Genomic DNA, 22,055 nt, shown 5'->3' with positions numbered 1-22,055 from the left:
GGGGCCTGGCCCCCGCTCCAGCTCTAAGCACTCACGCCGCCTGTCCCTAAAGCCCAGTTAACACACCCGATTTCAGGGCGCCTGGAGTGAGTCCTTCTGCCCCTCCCCTGCGGCTCCATCGTGGCGTGTGTCCTTGTCCCCCCACCCCTCTGAACATCGTGAGGATCAGCAAAAAGAGGCATCCCATTGACCCGCAACCCCAGGCCGTCATGCAGGGCATGGGGCCAGCAGGAGCTGGGAAATTCTTGTCAAACAGAACCCTGTCTGTCTGTTTCCTCCTTTGCACGTGGGAGCAATACCCCCTCGACCTCCATCCTGGTGGCGGGGAGGATGACAAGGAGGCGATACCCTGCACCATCATGAGGGGTTGTCATCGTTGCATGTTGCTGCCACCCCCACCAACCTCACTGTCCCTTTGTTGCTGTTTCTTATGCCATCAGAGATAGGTCCTAGTTTAAGGGTGGTGGGTGGGTTTTAATCAATGCTTATTACCTGGCTAGGAGTAGTCTAACAACAGAATGTGATGGGAGGCCATACACAGACCAATGATGAGAGTGGCCGGAACCCCAGGACCATGTAGAGACAGAAGCCCAGGGCTTTGCCACAACCAAGGTCTAGGGACCCCCCGAGGAAGGCCTGGCCTCAGGTGCCTTCCACCCTGCCCAGCACACTCCCCTTTTGAGGACCAGGAGCAAGTGCAGATAATGACCCAGAACCAGGGCTCTCAGGGCTGTGGGAGAGGGGTCCTGGCAGGGGCCCCAGGGATGGGGTCTTAGATCTATACGACATCCTAAGTGTCCATGTGAGTTCATCCCAGTGAAGGTTGCACAGCCACTGCCACCCCGAGGAACCCCCACCGTCCGGTTCTGCCTCCTCACTTTGCAAAGGAGGAAACTAAGGCACCAAGAGGGGCAGGGGCTTGTTCCCAGCTGCAGGGCCTGTCTGTGTGGCGGCCTTAGAGCCGGAGAGGGGACCAAGCCTCTGGAGGAGAGAGGCATGTCGGAGCCTCGTAGACAGACGGAAGCCTGACTCTGCAGCTGCACGTGACCCTGGGGCAGTTTCCTGCCTCTTAGGGGCTCAGTCCCTCGTCTAGAAAAGGCAGTGGCACCGGCACCCACCCTAGCGCTCATGAGCGGGGACTAATGAGGACACACGAGGGCTCATCGTGACGTTGTGCTAGGCCTAGTGGGCGCTCAGGAGCAGGCGGGGGCGAAGGAAGGTAGAAGGGGACGACACCCATCAAGCAAAGCTGACGGAGGGGGCTGGCGTTCTCCCCATGCCTCTCTGCCCGCTCTCCCTTGCCCCTTTTCCCGGACTTGCTTAGGGTGTCCACAGAACCTGTAGGTCCTCAAGGTCACAGTGCCTGCACCTCCATGGCCCACAGGGTGCTGGTCACCTGCAGCATCGTCCTCCCCAATCCCGCAGGGCACCCCCACACCCCAGAGGGGCAAAGGAGATCAGGCTGGGCCAGTTGGGGTGTCACCGTGCCAGGCACCCCAGGGCGGGAAGTGGGGCCAACATAGGCCATATGTTCCGTTCCCACACCAACCCCCACCTATCCAGATCGGCGCAGTGGCCACCATACATCCTTTCACCCCTCCTGTCCTCACATCAGCCCAATGGGATGGGAAAACTGAAGATCAGTGAGACAAAATAATGAACAAATTAATGGTGGACACATGTGCCTGGCCCTCTGCTAAGCACTTTACACCATTCATGCCCTCCCCAGTCCAAGTCCCAGAGGAGTTGCACCTGTTCATGGTCACACCGGCAGAAAGAGCCAGATCCTGGATTTGAACCCCTGTAGGTCTGACTCCGTGCCCTGGCCCGGATGACCTTTCTGGTGCATCCTTTTGCTGTAACATTTGTACCGTCTGTTCCCGACCCTGGGATGGCAGGACCCTCTAATGAGGAGCCAGTGAGGTGGGGGTGGGGGCACAGACCTGGCTTGTCTCTCCAGACTTACTCCCCTGGAACCCCAGCCCCGTGAATCTCTTACCCACCCTGTTGGGACCCTGCCTGGCCCGCCCTGAGACTGAACCCCTTTCATCCTGGGACCTGCTGCTGACCACTTCTCACTGGGTGAAGAATGTCACCTTCCTTCATATCTGCCTCCTGCGTGGTTGGCTGGGGAGGGGGGCGGTGGGGGTGGGGGTGAGGTTAACCTCATTGTTGTCTTATATGGTCATTTAAATCTCCCAGGGCTTCCTCCAAGGGCCAAAAATAATCTGGAGACACAGCAGCTGTGTCCAACACACAGGGAGGACCCGGCCATCTGCTTTGGTTCAGAGCCCTGTGTCTGTCTGTCAGTCTCTCCCCCTCGCTCTCCCTCCATCCTTGTTCCTGCCTCCGGCCATGACCCGCTTCTCCTATGCAGAGTATTTTTCCCTCTTTCACTCCTGCCCTGCACCCTCCAGGTCCACGGTGCCTCCTGAGAGCCATCCGACCTCAGCCCCCAAGGGCCTGTTCCAGGAGGTTATGCAGAAATACAACCGCAGCAAGAACTCACAGCTGGCGTAAGTGACCCCCGGCACGGCCCCCAGACCGTCCAAGCTCACTCTCCTCCCACCTGGGGATGGGGGTGGGAAACAGGCCCACAGCCCCCAGGAAGGGGGTCACTCTAGAGGGACCCCCCCAGGTACACCCCTCCCAGGTGTGTCCCCCTGAGACCCAGCTGCTCCTGCCGAGCTTGGTGACACAGACTCCATCCCCAAGGAACTGCCAGCCAGGCTGTGCTTGTGATGAATTCCTCAGTGTCCCCAGAATGGGCTCTGTGTGCTGAGGAGCCCCCTGGGGCTCTGAATCTACGGACCCAGCAAGAGGGAGATGGGGGAGATGGCCCTAGAACCCCAGAGGCTCCGAGCCGAAGCTCATGAGTCAGGCGCACGGTCTGTCCCACTTTCCCCCTCACCGTCCCTGTGGGTCCATCCGAGCACATTCGCAATGCCCACACCCACAGGTTTTGTTCTGCTTTGTTGCCTTTACTTATTAAGTGCCAGGTGCTAAACCTCAGAAATAATCCGAGCTGCAGGAGGGGTTCTGTTTGCCTGGGATCAGGGTGCTGGGCTAAGCGTTTCCTTGGAAAACAGCTCTGTGCTCTTTCCTCCTTTGCTCCCCTATATCAACCCGAGAAGCAGCTAAAAGCAAAAGAGGGGGCCCCTGGGCTGAAGCCCCTATTTCCTTGATCAGATACGTTGCAGAGAGAGGAGGAGGAGGCTATTGGCCAATGTTTTGTTTCTCCTTCCCAGCCTTTTTCAAACCCTGCCAGCTACCTCTTTCTTGGTGCGGCAGGTGGATTTTGAGTCTGGAAAGGGGAGACCCAGGTTCTGGTCTAGGTGCTGCTGCCACTTCCTGTGCGACTGACTGCCTGTGAGTCTCTGTTCCTCTCTGAGTTTCCTTCCTCTGAGAGAGAAGATTCGAGAGGACAGAGTGGCCTCCAGGGTCCTGTCCAGCTCCTCAGTCTCTGATGGCCTGACAGCCCCAGCAGCTCTCCCCTCCCTCGGGGCGGGCACCTTTGCTGAGCTCATAGAGAGGCCGGCAGCGTGTGTGCCTGAGCGCTCCAGGGTCCTTGCACCACAGCTGGACGAGACCCAAGCTGGGAGGCGGGTCCTGAGAATGTTCTCAGGACACCGCACACCCGCCAAGGCCACAAGAACAGCCAGCCCTCCTCCCTTCCACTTCAGCTGGGTCCTGCATGAGACTTTCCAGGGGAGACGGGACACCTACCCCACTGGGGCTTTTCCTGACACCAACAGGGGCTGCTCCTGTCGCTCGTAAGAGGAACTCATCAAGGTGGCAGTGATGGCGTTGATGGGGACTTCAGGGCTTCTCTGGTCAGTTACCCATCGTCCTTTCTGGGTCTGTAACTTAACCGGCATCTGTGCTCTGAAGCTATTAATAACCAGAGAGTCTGAGAGTCAGGAGGAAGTGCCGCTCGCGCTGGAGGAAGCAGCTGGGAGCGTAAAGGGGCCGGCCCTCTAGACCTTCAGGGCCTATCCTGGCCCCTGACATGCGTGAGGGCCCTGTGAACACTCTGGTCTCACCTTCACCATCTGGGAAATGGGACCATGTATGCAGAATGTTCCCCAGGAGTGGACCTGCAGTCGCAGCAGTCATGATTTTCACTGATCCTCCAAGGAAGGGGGAAGGCAGCTCAGTGAATGAATGAATGAACAAATGAATGAACAAAGGGGCTCTGAGGAACCAAGCTAAGAAGTTATCATTCACATTAGCTCTGAAATCTTTTTAAACATTCAGAAGTTTTAAATTATGAGGGCTCCAAATTCATTAATCCTTCAAGTGTTTAAGACTTTCAGTATCTAAAAGTTCTGGGGGTGAGAAGGGTCAGGAGCAACAAGGAGGGAGTTGGGAAGACCCCAAAGAGATGCTCACAGTAAAGAGTCCCCCTGTGAGGGGTCTGTGCCTTCATCCCAGAGCTGCTCGAAGCACAAACAGGCTGTGAAGGTGGAGGTGCTTGGTACGCTCTGGAGCACTGTGCTGAAGGAAGGAGTTTAATCATCACTAAAACCTCCCATGGGGTTAGTTATCGGCCCCTTTGGAGGCTGGTACTGTAAGCCCAAATCCTCTTGGTAGAAATGGTCTTGGTATAACAGACGCAGCCACTGAAAGCTACAGGGACAGAGGGGTCCCCTAATGCTCTTTGGACACCAAGAAGCCCTGCTCAAAAGGACCTTTGGTTTCCATCTGTGGAAGCGAATGAGCTTGCCTTGTTTCTAGCAAAGTTTCCCTACATGGCGCCCAACTTGGAGGTAAAGATGTGGAAACACCCCAGGTCCTGGGATGCTCATGGGGGATGGAACATGGACAAGGCCTAATCCACAGCCTCCACATGTATCTCCATAGGTCCGTATGTCCTCCAAATGCTCAAAGGCGGCTATTGGAAAAATTGTTTTGAATGAGATATAAGTAAAATTCCCAAAGAAACAAGCAAAACTCTAACAGGGAAGAAGCTATCTTTTTGGAAATAGGAGGGATGAGGAAGTGAAATAATTTAGGGGGGTTCCTAGATTCTGAATTCTTCCTCCCTCCCCTCCTTCCTTCCATATTCTCTCTCTCTTTCTCTTTCATGCTGCAAATATCTGTGGAACACCTATCATGGACCAGCCACTGAGCTGGGCTCTGGGAATCAAATCACAAGGGATAAAAGAAAGACACGAGCCCTGTCTTCTCGGAGCTCACAGTCCAGTGGGAGAGACAGTGAGCAAATGATCATTCAAAGGCACGGAAAGGCCAGTGGTTAGATGAGGGCTTATGACCAGAGGCAGGGCGGGGCTGAGCCAGACAGGCAAGCTGAGGAAGCCGTGATGGGGCTGAGAGCGGGAGAAGCCAAGGTCAGGGCTGAGGTCGGGGCGGGGTTCCCAGGGCACGCCCATGTGGGTTGGGAAGGACTGTTCTCTTCATGAGAGGACACGTCTGCAGGGGCTGAGCACCTGTCCCAGAGCAGTGGGGAGAAGCAGGACTGGGTGTTCCCACTGCCATCCTTGCTTTCCCTCTGGGCGAGAGGCCGCCTGGCCCTGCCTGGCCCCCTCCCCTCACCCCCTCCCCAGTCCTGAGGAATGACCCGCTCCTTGCTCTCATAGGCCCGTGGACCCCGTGCTAAAGGCCATCAAGGAAGGCGATGAAGAGGCCTTGAGGGCTATGATCAAGGCGGGGAGGAACCTCGCAGAGCCCAACAACGACGGCTGGCTGCCACTGCACGAGGCAGCCTACTACGGCCAGCTGGGCTGCCTGAAGGCCCTGCATCGAGGTGAGGCGGCGGGCTCTGGGTGCAGCCAGAGGTGGCAACTGGACTCAAGAGCAGGGCCGCCATCTTTCTGGAGCTTTGCCCCCTACAACCATGGAGGGGTGGGGCAGGGCAAAGTTTCACCCCCTTGCAGAGTTAGTCTCTGAGTTGGGAGCAGGGAAGTGACTTGTCCCCATCCCACCCCTCCTGCCACCTCTACAGGCTTCCCAGGACAGGAGAGCCTAATTCCTAGAAAAGGAATGAGGGAGAGCTGACTTTGGGGACAGCCACTGCCAGCTTGTTCCAGAATGTTCCAGGGGCTGATTTGGTATGGAAAATACCGCAGCTGTGCCTGTGCCCCGCCTAGGCTGTCTCAAACAGCTGTGAGACCCTGGGCAAATCATGTCTCCACTCTGAGCCTTGGCTTCCCCCAGGCCAGATGTGGGTGGGTAACACCTGCAGGCAGGAGCTACCTCTGCCCTCAAGCAGCAGGGACCCCAGGCTGCCTATCACACTCCAGGGCAGAAACAGCAGCATGAGTTCCAGCGGCAGCTGCTGGCAGTGTAAGGGAAAGACAGGGTCATGTAGAGAAGGAAGGGGGTCAACCAGGGAAGGCTTCCCAGAGGAAGTGGCATCTGAGCTGGATTAATATGACTGGGAAGCTGAAACAGCCCTGTGAAAGTGACTGAGCACAGGTCCAAGAGGATGAAGGCCGTCTAGCTGGTAAATTCAGGTGAATGCCACACATGTCTGTCACTGGAAATGGGAGGAAATCAGGACCACTTCTGTGCTGGAGTGGAGGTGGCTATCTTCCTGTTCATGAATTTCCTGGTCTGTCCTCCTCAGCATACCCGGCAGTCATCGACCAGCGCACCCTGCAGGAGGAAACGGCCCTTTACCTGGCGACGTGCAGGGGACACCTAGACTGCCTCCAGTCCCTGCTCCAGGCCGGGGCGGAGCCTGACATCTCCAACAAGTCCCGAGAGACACCACTCTACAAAGGTGAGCCCACCGGGGTGAGCTTCCTCGAGGAAGAGTCCAGAAACGAAGTGGGCAATTGGGAGGACTGATTGCAAAGTGTAGGGGGTCTACTTTAAGGAGCAACTGTATGACTTCAGATGTATAACTTACATAATTGAATGTATTCTTGCATGTGTTCAGTCAGCATTTCCCAAGTCCTCCCATGAACCAGGCACGCTGAGGAGCACTGAACGCTCAGAGATGAAAAGATGGTAGGCATTGACTCACAGACACCCTAACACCACAGTCAGCTACTGACGTTGAAGGGCTTTGCATGAGGTGCCTGGGAGCATAGAAGAAGGGCCCTGATGTTGGGGAGGGCTCCCACCAGAGGGAATGCCAGAGCTGAACCTGAACAGGAGGGATTTTCCAGCTGGACAAGAAGAGGGAACAGCATAAGCAAAGGCAAAAAGGCATAAGAGAGAATTTGTACCTTCAGGATGATTGAGAAAACGAAAAACTCCTGGCTTACTCTATACATCATCCAAGGACACTCATTGGCTGCCCTAGTAGTGACTAGAGACAAAATCTGAATAATCATAACAGTTATGAGTGGTTACTATGTGCCAGGCTCTGTTCTTGTTATTAACCCTCGTACCATCCACATATGAGGTAGGCGCAGCTAGTCTCCCCATTTTACAGATGAGGTCCGAAGGCACAGAGTGCTAAAATGAGGCCCCAGGATCACACAGCCAGCAAGGGGCAGACCTGGGATCTGAACTCAAGGAGCTGGGTGCCAGCACCACACTCAGTGACTACATGATCAAGTGGCTGGTTCACACCTCCACACTTGAGCAAACAGCCTGGGTCTTATAAAAATGATAGGGCCTTTACACTTGGAAAAACTATAGAAATCCCCAGTTTCCCAAGTGTCTGGCATCCAGCACCTCCAACATTTCATAGGCAGCAGGAACCTGGTCCACTGCAGTCCCACAGTGGAAGTGTCTTCCCCAGAACTCAGGTCCACTGGGCACCAGAGCCAAAACCTGAAGACTCAGCTGTCCCAGAGGGAGCTCCCAGGATGCTGGGTGACTCCCAGCTGAAGCCTGGGCCTTGGTTCTACCTGAGCTCCTCTGTGTGCCCAGCACCACACTAGAACCTTCCACTCACTAGCCTCCCACAACATCCTCTCAGGCAGTTTTTGTTATCTCTGCTTCACAGGTAAGGAAGCCAAGGTTTAGAGATGTGGGGAGCTTCACCTGGGGTCCTGTTTGAGCCACTACACAGGCAGCACCCCCTTCCTTCTCACCACACTTGACTGACTTGGAGAAGCTTCCAGGGATGGCTAATTTGGACAAACGCCCAGCCTTTCTTGTGATAGCCCCACCAGAGCCAAGGCTGCATTTAGGGGTCAAGAGAGTGATGAGGCTTAAAAAAAAACAGTGGTTTGAGCAGGTTGAGAATGACTTGACGAGCTGTACTCAGAAGATAAATTTTATTTTATTTTATTTTATTATTTATTTATAAGATAAATTTTAGCCCAAACTAAGTGAGTAACCTTTGAGGAAGTGTTTTGAGCAGGAACGTGACCCTGTTCACCTCCTTTTCTGGCCTCAGCAACGTGGAGGACTGAAGCAGGTAACACTGGAAAGGGAGATGAATTAGGGGCATTCTGGAATCTTCCAGGGAACAGAGACTCCAGACCTAAGTACCTGGATTTGAATCAGTTCTGCTACTTATTATCTGTGTGACCTTGGGCAAGTCACTTAACTTGTCTGTACCTCACCTTCCTCATCTGTGAAATGGGATAACATGACATCCATTAAGGGTAGTGGGAAGAACTAAATCAGTTAAATCAGTTCATCATGTAAAGTGCTCAGAACAGAGTGCCTGGCACATAACCGCAAATATTATGCCTGATTAGTATCACTGTGACCCTTAGTTGTGTGTCCCAGGGTTAATGCAGGGACTGGGACTTGGCCATTTGTTGAGTGAGTGGCTGGTGAGTGAATGGGTGAATGGACGGACACATAAATGAAGTCTTGGCTGGCCAGGTCCTGCCAGGGGCCCCAGTGACCATCTCGCCTCTCTCTGGGCACAGCCTGTGAGCGCAAGAATGCGGAGGCAGTGAGGCTTCTGGTGCAGTACAACGCGGACACCAACCATCGCTGCAACCGAGGCTGGACAGCTCTGCACGAGTCTGTTTCTCGCAATGACCTGGAGGTCATGGAGATCCTGGTGAGCGGAGGTGCCAAGGTGGAATCCAAGAATGCCTACGGCATAACCCCTTTGTTCGTGGCTGCCCAGAGTGGGCAGATGGAGGCACTGAGGTTCCTGGCCAAACACGGTGAGTGCTAAGGGTCCCTAGGTCATGGAGTTCCCAAGGGGCACAGGTGGGAAGGACCCAGAGATGAACTCTAAGGGAAGACAAGTTTAGGTATCATCTTATGGACATACTCTGATTGAGTGATGGTGTCCTCAGAGCGCTGTGTTGAGAAGGATTCCGAGGCTGTGTCTAGGCACAGCCAGAAACATTTTGAGATCCACCAGTGATGCCTGCAGTTAGGCATAAACTTCGAGGGCAGTGGAACACATGCCACATATCTGTAACCTAGCCCAATGTCCCCATTTTACAAATGAGGAAACTAAGGCCCAGAAAAGGGAAGCAACTTGCCCATCTATAGTCACATAGCAAATTAGCAGTAGAACTAGCCAGACTCTTGGCCTCCTGACAACCTAATCACTTCTCTTTCCACCGTGTCACACTTTAGGGCCAGAAGGAACCTCAGACAACATTTAGGTCACCTTACCATTTTATAGGCAATGAAACCAAGGACCAGAATAGGAAAGTGATTTGGCCAAGGTTACACAGCAAATTCGTGGCAGAGCTGGGATGTGAATGCTGGTCTTTGCACTCTTTGCCTCTGAAAAAAATCTCTGTCCACTTAACGGGACAAAATAAAATAATATTGCCTGCATTATGATGTCCCAGTAACAGAAGACACCAAGACAATGGCAGGTGCTCTTTTGGTTAAAAAGCATTATATTCTGAGCTCCCCCAAGAACACTTTTGGTTTCTTTTCTCCCTCTGTGGGATATGACTCTTCCACTCAAGCAACAGAGAAACCAGAGGTAAGCCAGACCTTGGTGGAGAGTTGGAATAATTCGTTGAGGACCTGTGCTGTGCCAAACCCTGCACTAAGCAGGAACATAGAATAGGCCAATGGGGTCTTCTCCCTAGCCTGAAGAGGTAGGTAGTGTCCTCGTGCCTTTCTGTAGATGAGGAGACTGAGGTTCAGAGAGTTTACATGATTGGTCACAGTCAGAGCCTGGATTCCAACCGCGTCCATCTGACTCCAAACTGCATGCTCCTTGCACTTCACCACGTGGCCCCAGACCTTGAGAATTTCCATCGTGGGACTTGGCCCGGAGAACCATCCACTTACTCAGCACGTGCCTGAGCCCTGGGGAAAACAGACCCAAGGCAGTTCCTTGCTGCCGGGGACAAACCTGCACTGATTAGTCTGAGAACAAAGGGGCACAGGCAGGGTCCTGGGAGCCAGGCGAGGAGGCTGGGCAAAGGGCAGGGTGCTCAGCGGGCGAGGGGAACCGGCGAGCCCTGTACATCTGCCCAGCTCTCCTGCTGATGCTCTGAGTCAGGGTCTGTTCCCATTGTGGGCTGAGTCCATTTTGAAATCCAAATATTTTTCTTGTGTGAGCAGGCGGCTTTGCTGGCGGGGTCCAGGCTTCCAGGGAGCCTGACTTTGGAGCTCGGCAGTGTCAGAGCCACTCGCCAACTCTCCCTCCAGAGGGGAGGCAGAACCAGCCCGTGCGCCTTGGCCCCTCCATCCTGGAGAACTGATGTGTGCCCCAGCACCCTCCCTGCGCCAGGCACTGGGCGAGGAGATTGTCTTAGTCCATTTGGGCTGCTATCACAGAATATCACAGACTGGGTGAATTATAGACAACAGAGTTTAATTCTCACAGTTCCAGAGGCCGGGAAGTCCAAGATCAAGGAGCCAGCAGGTTCGGCGTCGCACAGGAGCCTGTTCTTACTTCCTGGACAGCCACCTTCTCCCTGTGTCCTCACACACGGTGGAAGGGGTGAGGGGGCACTCTTACTGGGGCACTAATCCCATTCATGAGGGCTCCACCCCCATGACCTAATCACCTCCCAAAGGCCCCACCTCCTAACACCATCAAACCGGGCATTAGGTTCCATGTGAATGTTCAGAGGACCCAAACATTCACTCTAGCAGATACTTACTTACATTATCTTATTTACGCCTCACAGTCACCCTGGTTGGTAGGTACTATTATTCCTGGTCAATAGATGAGAAAACTGAAGTTCTTCAAGGCTGCCTGAGGCCACTGAGCTTGTAAAACATGAAACAGAAACTTCAACTTGTTCTTGTCTATCACGAAAGCCTGTGCTCTTTCCGCTAGACCAGAAATCAGTCATCAGATATTCAAAATTACCAGAAAGCCTGTGGCAAGCAAGATGCCCAGAGAGAGGGGAACTGTGGTTAACAGATGGTCTTGATTTCAGCCCTCGCTGACACCTCACTACTGTGTCAGTTCTATTTCCTTCCAGAACAGAAAGGGACTGCGAACAGGCTGCATCTCTCTGTGCAGAGAAACCCATGTGTCCTCTCCATCACCTGGAGTCAGAGAAGGTGCAGAATTCAGGGCTGAAGCGAGACTGTCACCAGGCTTGATTCCTCCTCCTGTCAGCACAGAGCAGTGTTTGCTTCAGAGGAGACAGGAAGTAACTCCTCTCTCATTCCTTGAAATGGAAGAGGGAAAAGAGCAAATCCCAATTCATGAAAAATTAGCGTGACTGGGGGTTTTCTTTCTGAGGAGGCACTGTGCCCTCCTGGAGTTGGGAAGGCCCTCCTCCGGGCAGGATCCGAATCGTTTTAGGTGGAATGAGTGTTGAGAGCATGGTCTCTGCCATCAGACCATCTGCTGGGGCTTCTGCCGTCAGACCATCTGGGTGCAAGTTTTGGCTCTTCCCTTGTGAGCTGGGGGCACTGGGGCAAGTTGCAGAGGTCCCCTGTGCGTCAGTGTCCTTGTCTGCGACATGGAGATTAAAGTAGTTATTGACTGCATGAGCTTACGATACGTTGTGGATTCAAAGAGAGAGCGCACGCAGAGCCCGGTGCCCCGGCCACAGTAAGTGTTCAGTAAATCTCGGCATCATCACCGCGGCTCTTAGGTTCTGAGAGGCCTCTGCTCAGGCTGGCGGGCCCCGGGGGCTGGATGTGGCAGGAAGGATCCGGGGGTCCTCTAGGTGGTCCAGCGTGTCTCAGCGCTTAGCCCAGCGGTGCCCAGCCTGAGGCGGGCGTTACCTCTAGGGCAGTGCCCGGCGGATCACTCACTGATCTGCCTCCCCTCCGCCAGGCGCTGACATCAACACACAGGCCAGCGACAGCGCGTCCGCCCTCTACGAGGCCTGCAAGAACGAACACGAGGAGGTGGTGGAGTTCCTGCTGTCGCAGGGCGCCGACGCCAACAAGACCAACAAGGACGGCTTGCTGCCGCTGCACATCGCCTCCAAGAAGGGCAACTACAGGTCAGCGCGGGCCCCGCCCCCGCGGCCCGCGGCTCCGCCCCGCCCCGCCCATTCCTCCGAATGCCCCGCCCACAGGGTTAGGAAGGCGCGAGAGAGGGTCAGAGTGGAGGGCACATTTTAGGTGGAGAAGTGGAAAACCACTCAGCAGTTAGCAAACTAGAGTGAACGCTTACAACAGCAGCAGCAACAATAATAATAGCAAACATCTTTGTGGTGCTTACCAGCACTTTACATTATAAACGTGTTTAATCCTTTTAACAACTCTAGTTTTCATAATTCTTTTAACAGATAGACTGAGGCAACTAGTATTATCTTCATTTTTTTTTTCAAATGAGGAAGCTAAGACACAGAGAGGTTGACTGACTTACCCAAGGTCACTCAGCTTGTAAATGACAGGAACTCACTTGTTCCAAGCGTCACATCTGGTGGATTCCATGCAGGATGTCAACTATCAGTCTGCACTAGTGATATTTCTGTTGAAGATGCAACGATAACCTCTCAGGCAGTTAGCAAGTATGCAGGGGATACCTACAATAATACAAACACAGTATCAATGATAATAGTTTTTATTGAGCACTTACTATGTGCTGGGTTCTTTGAACAAGATGAGAGAAGCTTAAGTTCTCAGGGAGCAATCTGGTGGGAGGCAAGATGCCCCCCCCACACACACACACATACACACGAATTCATGACAAATGAAAGAGCATGAAGAGCTAAGCTCCATGATGGTCCTAGAGGGGAGAGACCAGCGTGGGCTGGAGCAGGGGTGTCTGGAGCTGGCTTATACAGCTCACGTGAGCTGACTGATCCACTGGTGGTCTGAAATTGTCCATGCGGAGAGTATTTACACCATGGGCATTGGTGGCTGTTAGAAATCAGAGCCACCTTCCCCCCAGAGAGCCAGTTATTAAACCTCCACCAGCACCACCACCAGCTGGAGGGTCAGGGAAGACCTGGCCAGCAGGCGGAACTCCAGCTGCCCCTGATGGATGCACAGGCCCAGTAATTTCCACTTGACCAGTGTTCCCCAAACTTTGAGCTTTCCCAGACTTTCTTCCTGATTTCAGATCTCTATAGCCTCATTTCTTAGTATTTACCTTTAAAGATATTTTTAATTTAAAGTGAGTATATTTTCAAAAGGAAGTGTTTATTACACAATTAAATCGTTAAATGCACCAATTTACAACTAATAAAAAAAAAAACTTCTCACCTAAAATCCCATCTTGAGTACCCCAGTACACTTTGGGAAAGGCAGCCCTGTCCTCAGCAGGGAGAAGGCTGTGCAGGCTGGGCGGAGGGAGTTGTCTCCGCTAAGGCAGAGGAAAATGGGGTGGGAGTGACGTCCCAGAGAATGGACACACGAGGAGACAGAGCTGGCCTTCAGAGCCCCAGGCCCTGCTTGGCAGGCTGCCCCACAAATGACCAACCAAGGATGCCCCCCTGCCACATGCATGCACAGAGACCCCGCCTCCTCTGGACCTCTCTGTGAGGCAGACAGATGTGGGTCTGAATTCTTGCTAAGTCCTTGGGGAAGTTGCTTGACCTTTCTGAGCCTCAGTTACTTCTATAAAATGTGACGTAGTTGTACCTGCCTTGGTGGCTGTTGTATGGACTGGTGAAATGGATACATGTGGCTTTAGAATGGAAATAAAGCCCCCCGCAGAGCACCTGGCACACAGTAGGTGCTCACTGAGTCTGTGTTCTCTTACATAGGGAGCATCCATTCTATCATCTTTCAGTTAAGCCAGTGGAGGGACAAAGGCAGCTCAGGTCAGGCAGAGGCGATGGGCAAAATGGCATCCTTCTCTTCAGCTCCAGAAAGATTCAGCGTCAGTCAACAAACATGGGTTACCTTAGCCTGACTCCAGAGACCTCCAGAGGGAAAGAGAGGGAAGGGTTGGTCCTTCGAAATCTCCTGGCCCACCGGCTCCCCACACTTGTCTGGACCACACAGTAACTTTGGGCTATTTTTTAAATGACGCATCCCAGACACATGGAACCAGAATCTCCAGGAGAGGGGAGTCCAGTCTTCTATCTTTGAAAAGCTCTGAGCCAACAGATACAGCCCAGCCAAATCTTTAGGGGAACCACTGATTTAGTCCAAGCCTGATTTTGCAGAGGAGGGACCTGAGGCCAGAGATGGGAAGTGGCTTGCCAGAGAGTGGCTGAGCTGAGATTATCAGCTGGCATCCTTCAATCACACCCGGATGCCTTCAGGTGGACTCAGATGTTGACAGTCTGGCTCCAGCTGGTGGGGAGTTTGAAGGAGCACTGGGTGTGCCTAAGGACAGCCAGGGAGCAAGGCTGGTTCTCTCTGGAACCACCTATGTGTATGGTTTATGTTCCCCTAAAGTCTTCTCCTTTGGACCTGTGCAGACTCCCAAAGCTATTTCCCCAGTTATTCACTCCATTTCTAGACCCCATTTCCCCCTGCGCCCCAAGACAGAGGGCCCAGGCCACCTTTGAGGGCTGCCTTACAGAGGGTTAAAGCCAGGTTCCCAGCAGTTTGTGCCACCTGGTGGAGCTGTGGCCAGGCAAGCCCCCAGAGCTGCACTCATTCCCTGGGCATAAGGCATGTGCCATCATGTGGCCCTCTCCACACTGTCCTCCTTTCGCTGCTTGGGGATTTGCTGTGACATTCTCTAGGCCTTTCACACTCAGCCACCTGCCAGAACACCCTGCCCATCCGCAGCATGGAAAGTGGCTCCAGCAGCTGGTCTCGGTGTTCGCCAGATGGTACCTTCTCTTTGCACATTTAACTGGAGGGCGTGACATTTGGGCGTGGCTGAGAATGGAGCCCCCAAGATCCCAAAGTCTTAGGCACCTCCAAGGCACACTTTTTCTTATTTTTCATTTCCAATTTAGCAAAGACACCTTCTGAGATTAAAACTCAACACCAAAGTTAGATTTATTAAGAAACAGTTTGTAATAACAAGAGCAGTTACCCCAAGTTTCCTTTAAACTGAATTCCTAATAGCACTGAAACCAGTGGTCCTCAACCTTGGCCACACACGGGAACCCCCGGGGAGCTCAAAACCCTGAGGCTTGGGCCTCGCCCTCAGAGATTTCACTGTAAGCAGACTGGGTTGAGGTTGGGGCTGCAGGATTTCTAAAAGCAGCCCAGATGGTTTAACCATGCATTCCAATAGAGACCCAGTATCTTAGAGTCGATTTTGTGGCTGACTTTGTGATACAGACTTGCATTTTAAGCCTTACTTCTGACCCCTTTGTTTTTAAATATTCTTCCTCTTTTACTTCTAATTTATATTACCTTTGCAAGCTACTTAAAACCCTTTCCAGGAAAAGGCAAAATAGAAAGCATTGAATGCATTAAATTAGAATGCAGTTTATGCAGCATATTCACGAGCAAGTTAGCATCCCTGTTAATTGAAAGGGAAACTGAGGCTCAGAGCTCAAGGCCTCCCAGAAAATAAGAGGACAGGCGCCTTGACCCAACCTCATCCCCTCCAGGAAACTGACTATTGCTTGTATCTTGTGGAGGAAAATGATGAAGGTTTGCGTCAAAGTTTCTCAAGACAAGATGCATGGATCACCTGCCGCAGACTCCTGGGCCTCTCCCCGAATCTGCTGAATCAGCCCTGGGTGGCAGAGCCCAGGAACCTGCATTTCTAGGATTCTCTCAGGGATTCTGAGTTGCACAGGGATTTCGAGCCAGCAGTTTGCATCCTCAGCAAGCTCCACTCTCTCTCTCTGGGGAGAGGGAGCCCTAGAGAGCCCTAGAGACACTCGGCGCAGCAAGTGGTGCGGAACTGCCGTGGCCGAGCTCTTCTTCCTCCTTCATGGAGGAACTGCTCCCCTGCTCCAGCTCCCGGGGAAAAGCGACAGACTTTACTCATGGGCAGGAGTCTCACTGTGCCCTTCGGAAGATCCTCAGGCAGATTCTCCACTGGTGGAGACTTTTCTCGCTCCACCTGGGCCCAGAGAAGAGGTAATCCCCGCAACACACACACACACACACACACCCGCCCCAGGGTGACACAGTGCGGCCCAGTGGTATTGGGAACCGAGCCATTTGTGGGCGGCTAGTTCCCTTGTGAAAGTCAAGTCCACAGTCAAATCTACACTGAACGCTGGCAAAGGTCACACCACCGTGACCCGGTGACCCAGAAGGCCTCCGTGTTTGGTGCAGCAGGGGCAGTGCAATGCAGTCACCGAGGCACTCAAGATACCAATAGCATCTCGTATTAAGGGCCTACTATGTGCCGAGCAGCTTAATGTGTAAGACCTCATATTATCCTCAGAAGCAGCTTCGGTGAAAGATAGTGTTAAATTGTGTTTTGTAACCTGGGCATAGCAATCCCATTTTGCTGCGTTATCATGGAGAGTAAATGAGATAAAGTGCTTGCTCATAGGATCATTTCCAGGATTAAATGAAGTAAACACGCAAAGCACTTTGAACAATTCCTGGCACATAGCAAGCGCTCAGAGATGTTATGGTAATGATTATCCAGGAGGGTGAAGTGCTCACAGTGATGCACAGGGACTCAGTAAAGTGTAGGTAGCTGTCAGTAGCAGCAGCGACACTCTTGTTATGAGTCATTGCCCCTCTGTTGTAGATGTGGTTCAGCAAGGTTCAGTGACTTGCCTGAGATGGCCCAGCACTGACAGGCAGGGCTGGTAGTGTAACTCAGGTCCGCTGCCCATGTGGGACCCCGCACTGCTAAGGATAGCCTCCTTTGGCTCAAAGCTCTCTTCCCTAGTCCCTGCCGCTGGGCTGGGGTTCAGGCAGGGTACCCAAGCCAGGGACAGGCAGCGTGGTAGGGTGGCAGCCTTTGAGAAACTCGAATCCTGGGCAGGGACAGGGAGGGTGGGATTCAGTTCTGGTGGGTCCCAGGAACAAGGCAACGGTTCAGTCATTGGGACTGACTTCTAAGGTCACCTGCTGAGCTGCTGTCCTGGGCTTTCTTGGAATAGCTCTGAGCTGGACCTGCTCTGGTCCCAGAGCCTGAACTGGTGGGTGCAACCCCTGTGCCAGGAAAAGGAGAAGAGAGGGACAGGGCGCTGGGCCTCCCAGACACCAAATGTTCTACCAGGCAATGGGCACCTTTGTTCTCTTCTTAAGGTGCACTTTAAGCACCTGTGGTTCCAGGACCTGCCTGTGGGAGAAGTGGGAAGGTCCCAACCTGTCTTGTGGGGTCTTCCCCTCATCCTCCCTCCTTCCATCCCACAAAATGGGCCGGGGGAGAAAAGTGACAATATGCAGTGGGGCCACCAACACTCCCCAGGGCTGGGGGGCTGGGGGAGCACAGAAAGCCCTGGCTCCGGGTGGTCTGGACCCTTGCATTCTGCCCTGGTTTTGCCATCCACCTCCAGTCCAACCTCACTGTCTCTCCCACCCCACATCTGGGTCTCAGTTTCACCCTCTGTAAAATGGGAGGCTGGACACACTGATCTCCGGACCCTGTCCGGCATTACACATTTACTTTCAGATTGGCAAAGCCCTACAGAAGCGGACAACAGTTAGATGATTTCACTGTGTCATGAAGACAAGGCTTTTGGGACTCCAGGCAGCGTCCAGTCATGTTCCCACATTCCTGCCACTTTCCCTTGGTTCGGCGGGGGACTGCTGGAGACCAGCTGTGACCTGCCAGAGATACCAGCCCATCTGGCCAGCGGCCCCGGGCAGTCTCTCTTGCTGTTTTTCTCGTGCTTGGGCATGTTACGGCTGTTAGGGAGCATTTGTTGGCGATGGCTACGGTCCAGGGGGAGGCCTCCACCCTGCCTTTGTCCAGCACCTCTACAGAGCAAGGTCAGGCCCCCTGGGGCTGCACAAATAGAAATTAGGAGGCAATTAGCCCCCCTGGGTGTGTGAATTTCCTTTTGAGGTTTTAAAGGCAGATTTTAGGCAAACACAGCGTCACTAACAATAATAATACTTTCCACTGAGGTCCTAATGGGAGGTCCCTGGCATCAGATTTCCAGGAAGCCCGAGTGCCAGGAGGCAGAGAGTCGTGGGAACGGGCCTGGTGGCACCTGCTTGCCCTGCCACGGCCACCTCCTTGGAGCCCACATGGGGCCTTGAGGTCAGCAGAACTTGGGTGGATTCGTCACTGGAATCATGTCAGTGGCCAGAGCCTGGCAGGTGGCAGGGGTCTAGAGGAAGAGAGCAAACACAAGGGGTCAAGCCCCAGAACAGCTTTATGACCTTTAATTAGTCATTTCATCTCTCTGAGGCCCCTCCGTTAAAAAGAAGGCTACAGACCCACTTTGGTTACCCCACAGGGCTACAGTGAAAGTAAAATGGGGCAGGCAAGTTAACACTTTGTGAAGAATGCAAAACCCTGCAACATACCAGCTATAACCTAATTGCTACATAAGAAGTTAGGGGAGTGGTTAAGAGTGTGGCCCTCTCTCTAGGGGGAAATCAGACTACCCGGGTTCAAATCCTGGCTCTATCACCTACTGGCTGTGTGTCCTTGGGCAAGTCACATACCCTCTCTGGGCTTCTGTTTCCTCATATGTAAATGAAGATTATATGAGTACCGACCTTATAGGGCTACTGGGAGGATATAATAGATTAATGTAGGTTAAGTGCTGAGAACGGTGCTTGATTTGGAGAGAGCAGAGTCAGGGCAGGCAAGAATCTCCAGCTTCAGCCCCAGCTGATCGACCCTCTCCAGGCCATGGGCAGGGCAGAAAGCCTGGGAGAGGCTAAAGTCAGCCTTCAGGAGAAGAGGTATTGAGACTCACAGGACAGTGATGAGGTCACTGAAGGCTGAGTGGGGCCTCAGGCAGGAGTGGTTGGGGCCAGACACTTTTGTCCCATCCTGTCCCAGGACCTGATAGCTCTACCAGGGGGCCCTGGGTGGCAAGACAGAGGTGCAGGACAGCTCAGCCCTGGAGTCAGAGGAAGGTGCAATTCCTGGTTTGTGTCTCCCGATGTATGGCCTGGGCAAGTCCCTTAACCTCTCTGAGCATTGATTTTTCTCATCTGAAAAAGTGGGAAGGATGAGATTTACTTCGTGGGTTGTTGTAAAGATTAAACCAAATAGTGTTTGCAAAATCTTCAGATGTCTCTTGGCATATAGCAAGCCCTTGGATATGGCTGTCCCTGCCCCCTCAAACTCCACCCGACCTAGGCAGGGTAGGATCTAGCTCCAAACTTCACCGTGTGGCTCCACTGCAGGTTTGGGGGTCTTCCAGTCAATCCCTCCAGAGAACTGAGCTGGGGATGTCTTGGTCTGAAATAAATCAGCAAGACATTCATGAAACTGCAGTCCAGTCTGGCTAAGGTTTTTAAGGACTTAGTCTTTGGAGGCTAAGGATTATGGGTTTGAAGCGTAGCTCCATCCATTACTGACTATGTTATTTAGGGAAGGTGGTTGAAACTCTCTGAGCCTCAGTTTCCTCTTGTGTGAAACGCACCCACTTGCTCCCCAAGTGGTAATTTTGAGAAGGGCTGTCTCCGCCGCGCCCCCTGCTGGTGGGCCCGCGCCTTTCCACACAGTAGTTGAGAGTGGTGGCCGAGCCGGGCCCCTCTGCGCCCCCTGCTGGCCGGTCGGGCCTCGACGTGCGGACCGCCCCGTGACCCGCGCGTGCCCGCCCCGCCCGCAGGATCGTCCAGATGCTGCTGCCGGTGACCAGCCGCACGCGCGTGCGCCGTAGCGGCATCAGCCCGCTGCACCTGGCGGCCGAGCGCAACAACGACGAGGTGCTGGAGGCTCTGCTGGGCGCGCGCTTCGACGTGAACGCGCCGCTGGCACCCGAGCGCGCGCGCCTCTACGAGGACCGGCGCAGCTCCGCGCTCTACTTCGCCGTGATCAACAACAACGTGTACGCCACCGAGCTGCTGCTGCTCGCCGGCGCCGACCCCAACCGCGACGTCATCAACCCTCTGCTAGTGGCCATCCGCCACGGCTGCCTGCGCACCATGCAGCTGCTGCTGGACCACGGCGCCAACATCGACGCCTACATCGCCACGCACCCCACCGCCTTCCCCGCCACCATCATGTTCGCCATGAAGTACCTGTCCCTGCTCAAGTTCCTCATGGACCTCGGCTGCAACGGCGAGCCCTGCTTCTCCTGCCTGTACGGCAACGGCCCGCACCCGCCCCCTCCGCCGCCCTCCAACAGGTTCAACGACGTGCCCGCCTCTGACAAGGCGCCCGGCGTGGTCCAGGTAGGAGGACACGCCCGGGGGAGTGCGCTCCGGAGGCTGGGGGGACTGGTGGTTCACTCGCTCCGGGGCAGCGTGGATTACGTTTCGGAGGTAGCAGAAGATGACAGCAGGATTCGGAGGCGATGTGAACCAGTGGTTAATACGCTTTGGAGGGAGTGTGAACTGATGCTTAGTCAGCGGATCCCAGTGGTGAGCGCGCTTTAGAAGCAGGAGAACTTAGTGTTCACACGAACCGTTAAATCCTTTTTTGGGTCCGCTGTTTTGAGGAATTCAAGAAAGGAACAGTGGAGCAGGAGATTGGTGGGGAACTGCAAAACTGAGGGTTCATCACCCCCAGCAAACCTACACCTGATATATGATGTTGATTTACCAGAACCGGGGTGGAAGTGAGAGCAGGCTGGTGTAAGGTCAGGTGAGGTGCAGAAAGTCGGTGTCGCAGAGGCAGAGCCTGTCCATGGTGATGACAAAGAGTCTGAACTTAAAATGAAAAGAAAGTCAGAAACACCCTTCTTATGGAGATACTTATAATGGCTAATGGCCATCATTTATGGGCCATCTACAGTGTGCAAAGAAGTTGATATTATTACCTTACTTTTCACAAAAAAACCTTTAAAGTTGGTGTCATATACCCATTTTCTAGACAAGGAAGTCTAGGCTTAGGGAGGTGATGCAGTTTGCAAGTTGCCCGCCTCCCACTTTTGGCAGCAGAGGCCTATGTTGATGAGAGAGGGATGTGAATCTGGAGAACTGGATTTTACCCTGGGCATGCCCAACAGCTGTCCTCAGACCTGTCCCTTACCCTCACCTGCCTCTGGTTCCCACCTGTAGGATGGGCTTGCTGAGGTGGTGCCTTGGGTCCTGGGCGTCCCGGCACTGGTGTGTGTTCTCTTTCAGTTCTGCGAGATCCTGTCCACCCCGGAGGTGAGCCGCTGGGCAGGGCCCATCATCGACGTCCTCCTGGACTATGTGGGCAACGTGCAGCTCTGCTCACGGCTGAAGGAGCACATTGACAGCTTCGAGGACTGGGCCGTCATCAAGGAGAAGGCAGGTAGGGGCTGTCACTGCTGCCGCTGCTGGCAGGTCACCCTCCCTGACTCAGGCCCAGAACTCGGGGCATGTGACTGTTACTAACATTGATGAGTAGGTACACATGCCCGGTTCTGTGCCGTGTGTCACATACAGTGTCTCTGTGACTCCTGGTTTTGTAAATGAGGAGACTCACCCTCAGAGAGACTGTCAACTGGGCACACGTCTCACCACTAGTTAGTGGCAGAGCTGTGATTCAAACCCAGATTTGATCAACCTCAGCATCCCTCCATTAAATCTTTCCAGGAGGTTTCAAGCAGTTCCGGCTCCCTGAGGGGTATCAGGACCTTTAGAGTAAGTTGCCCATGTCTGTGGGTCGCGGAGAAGCAGCATGGCGCGTAGAGGAGGAAATGCTGGTCTCACACTGTAAAGTGCGTACCTGAGCATTTTGTTTAAAATGCGAGTCTAATTCAGCAGGCCTGGAGCAGGGCCTGAGAGTCTGCATTTCAGCACGCTCCCAGGTGGCACCAGTACTGCCAGTTCACAGGCCACACTTGGAGCCCGTGCCCTGACTCTGACTCTCCATGTCCCTCCTTGTTCCCTGTTCTCCT

General features: G+C 53.7%; 1 protein-coding gene across 5 annotated transcripts in view; it reads left to right on the top strand.

Moving 5' to 3' along the window:
* Positions 1-22,055, top strand: part of ASB2 (ankyrin repeat and SOCS box containing 2) — a 54,048-nt gene that overhangs the window by 29,725 nt on the left and 2,268 nt on the right. For 4 of the 5 annotated variants that reach the window (XM_072963633.1, XM_072963634.1, XM_072963637.1 and 1 more), the window contains 7 exons: positions 2,418-2,516; positions 5,601-5,767; positions 6,590-6,745; positions 8,805-9,050; positions 12,107-12,278; positions 19,854-20,418; positions 21,313-21,466. In XM_072963633.1, the coding sequence (XP_072819734.1) occupies positions 2,418-2,516; positions 5,601-5,767; positions 6,590-6,745; positions 8,805-9,050; positions 12,107-12,278; positions 19,854-20,418; positions 21,313-21,466 (1,559 nt within the window). Of the gene's footprint in view, positions 1-2,417; positions 2,517-3,755; positions 3,834-5,600; positions 5,768-6,589; positions 6,746-8,804; positions 9,051-12,106; positions 12,279-19,853; positions 20,419-21,312; positions 21,467-22,055 lie in introns of those variants that run through there. The other variant, XM_072963638.1, reaches the window with a different exon arrangement.

Source organism: Vicugna pacos, chromosome 6 (genome assembly GCF_048564905.1).
Source record: "Vicugna pacos chromosome 6, VicPac4, whole genome shotgun sequence".
Lineage (NCBI taxonomy): Eukaryota > Metazoa > Chordata > Mammalia > Artiodactyla > Camelidae > Vicugna > Vicugna pacos.
The sequence above is the reverse complement of the archived record's forward strand: the minus strand, read 5'-3'. Positions and strand labels throughout refer to the sequence as shown.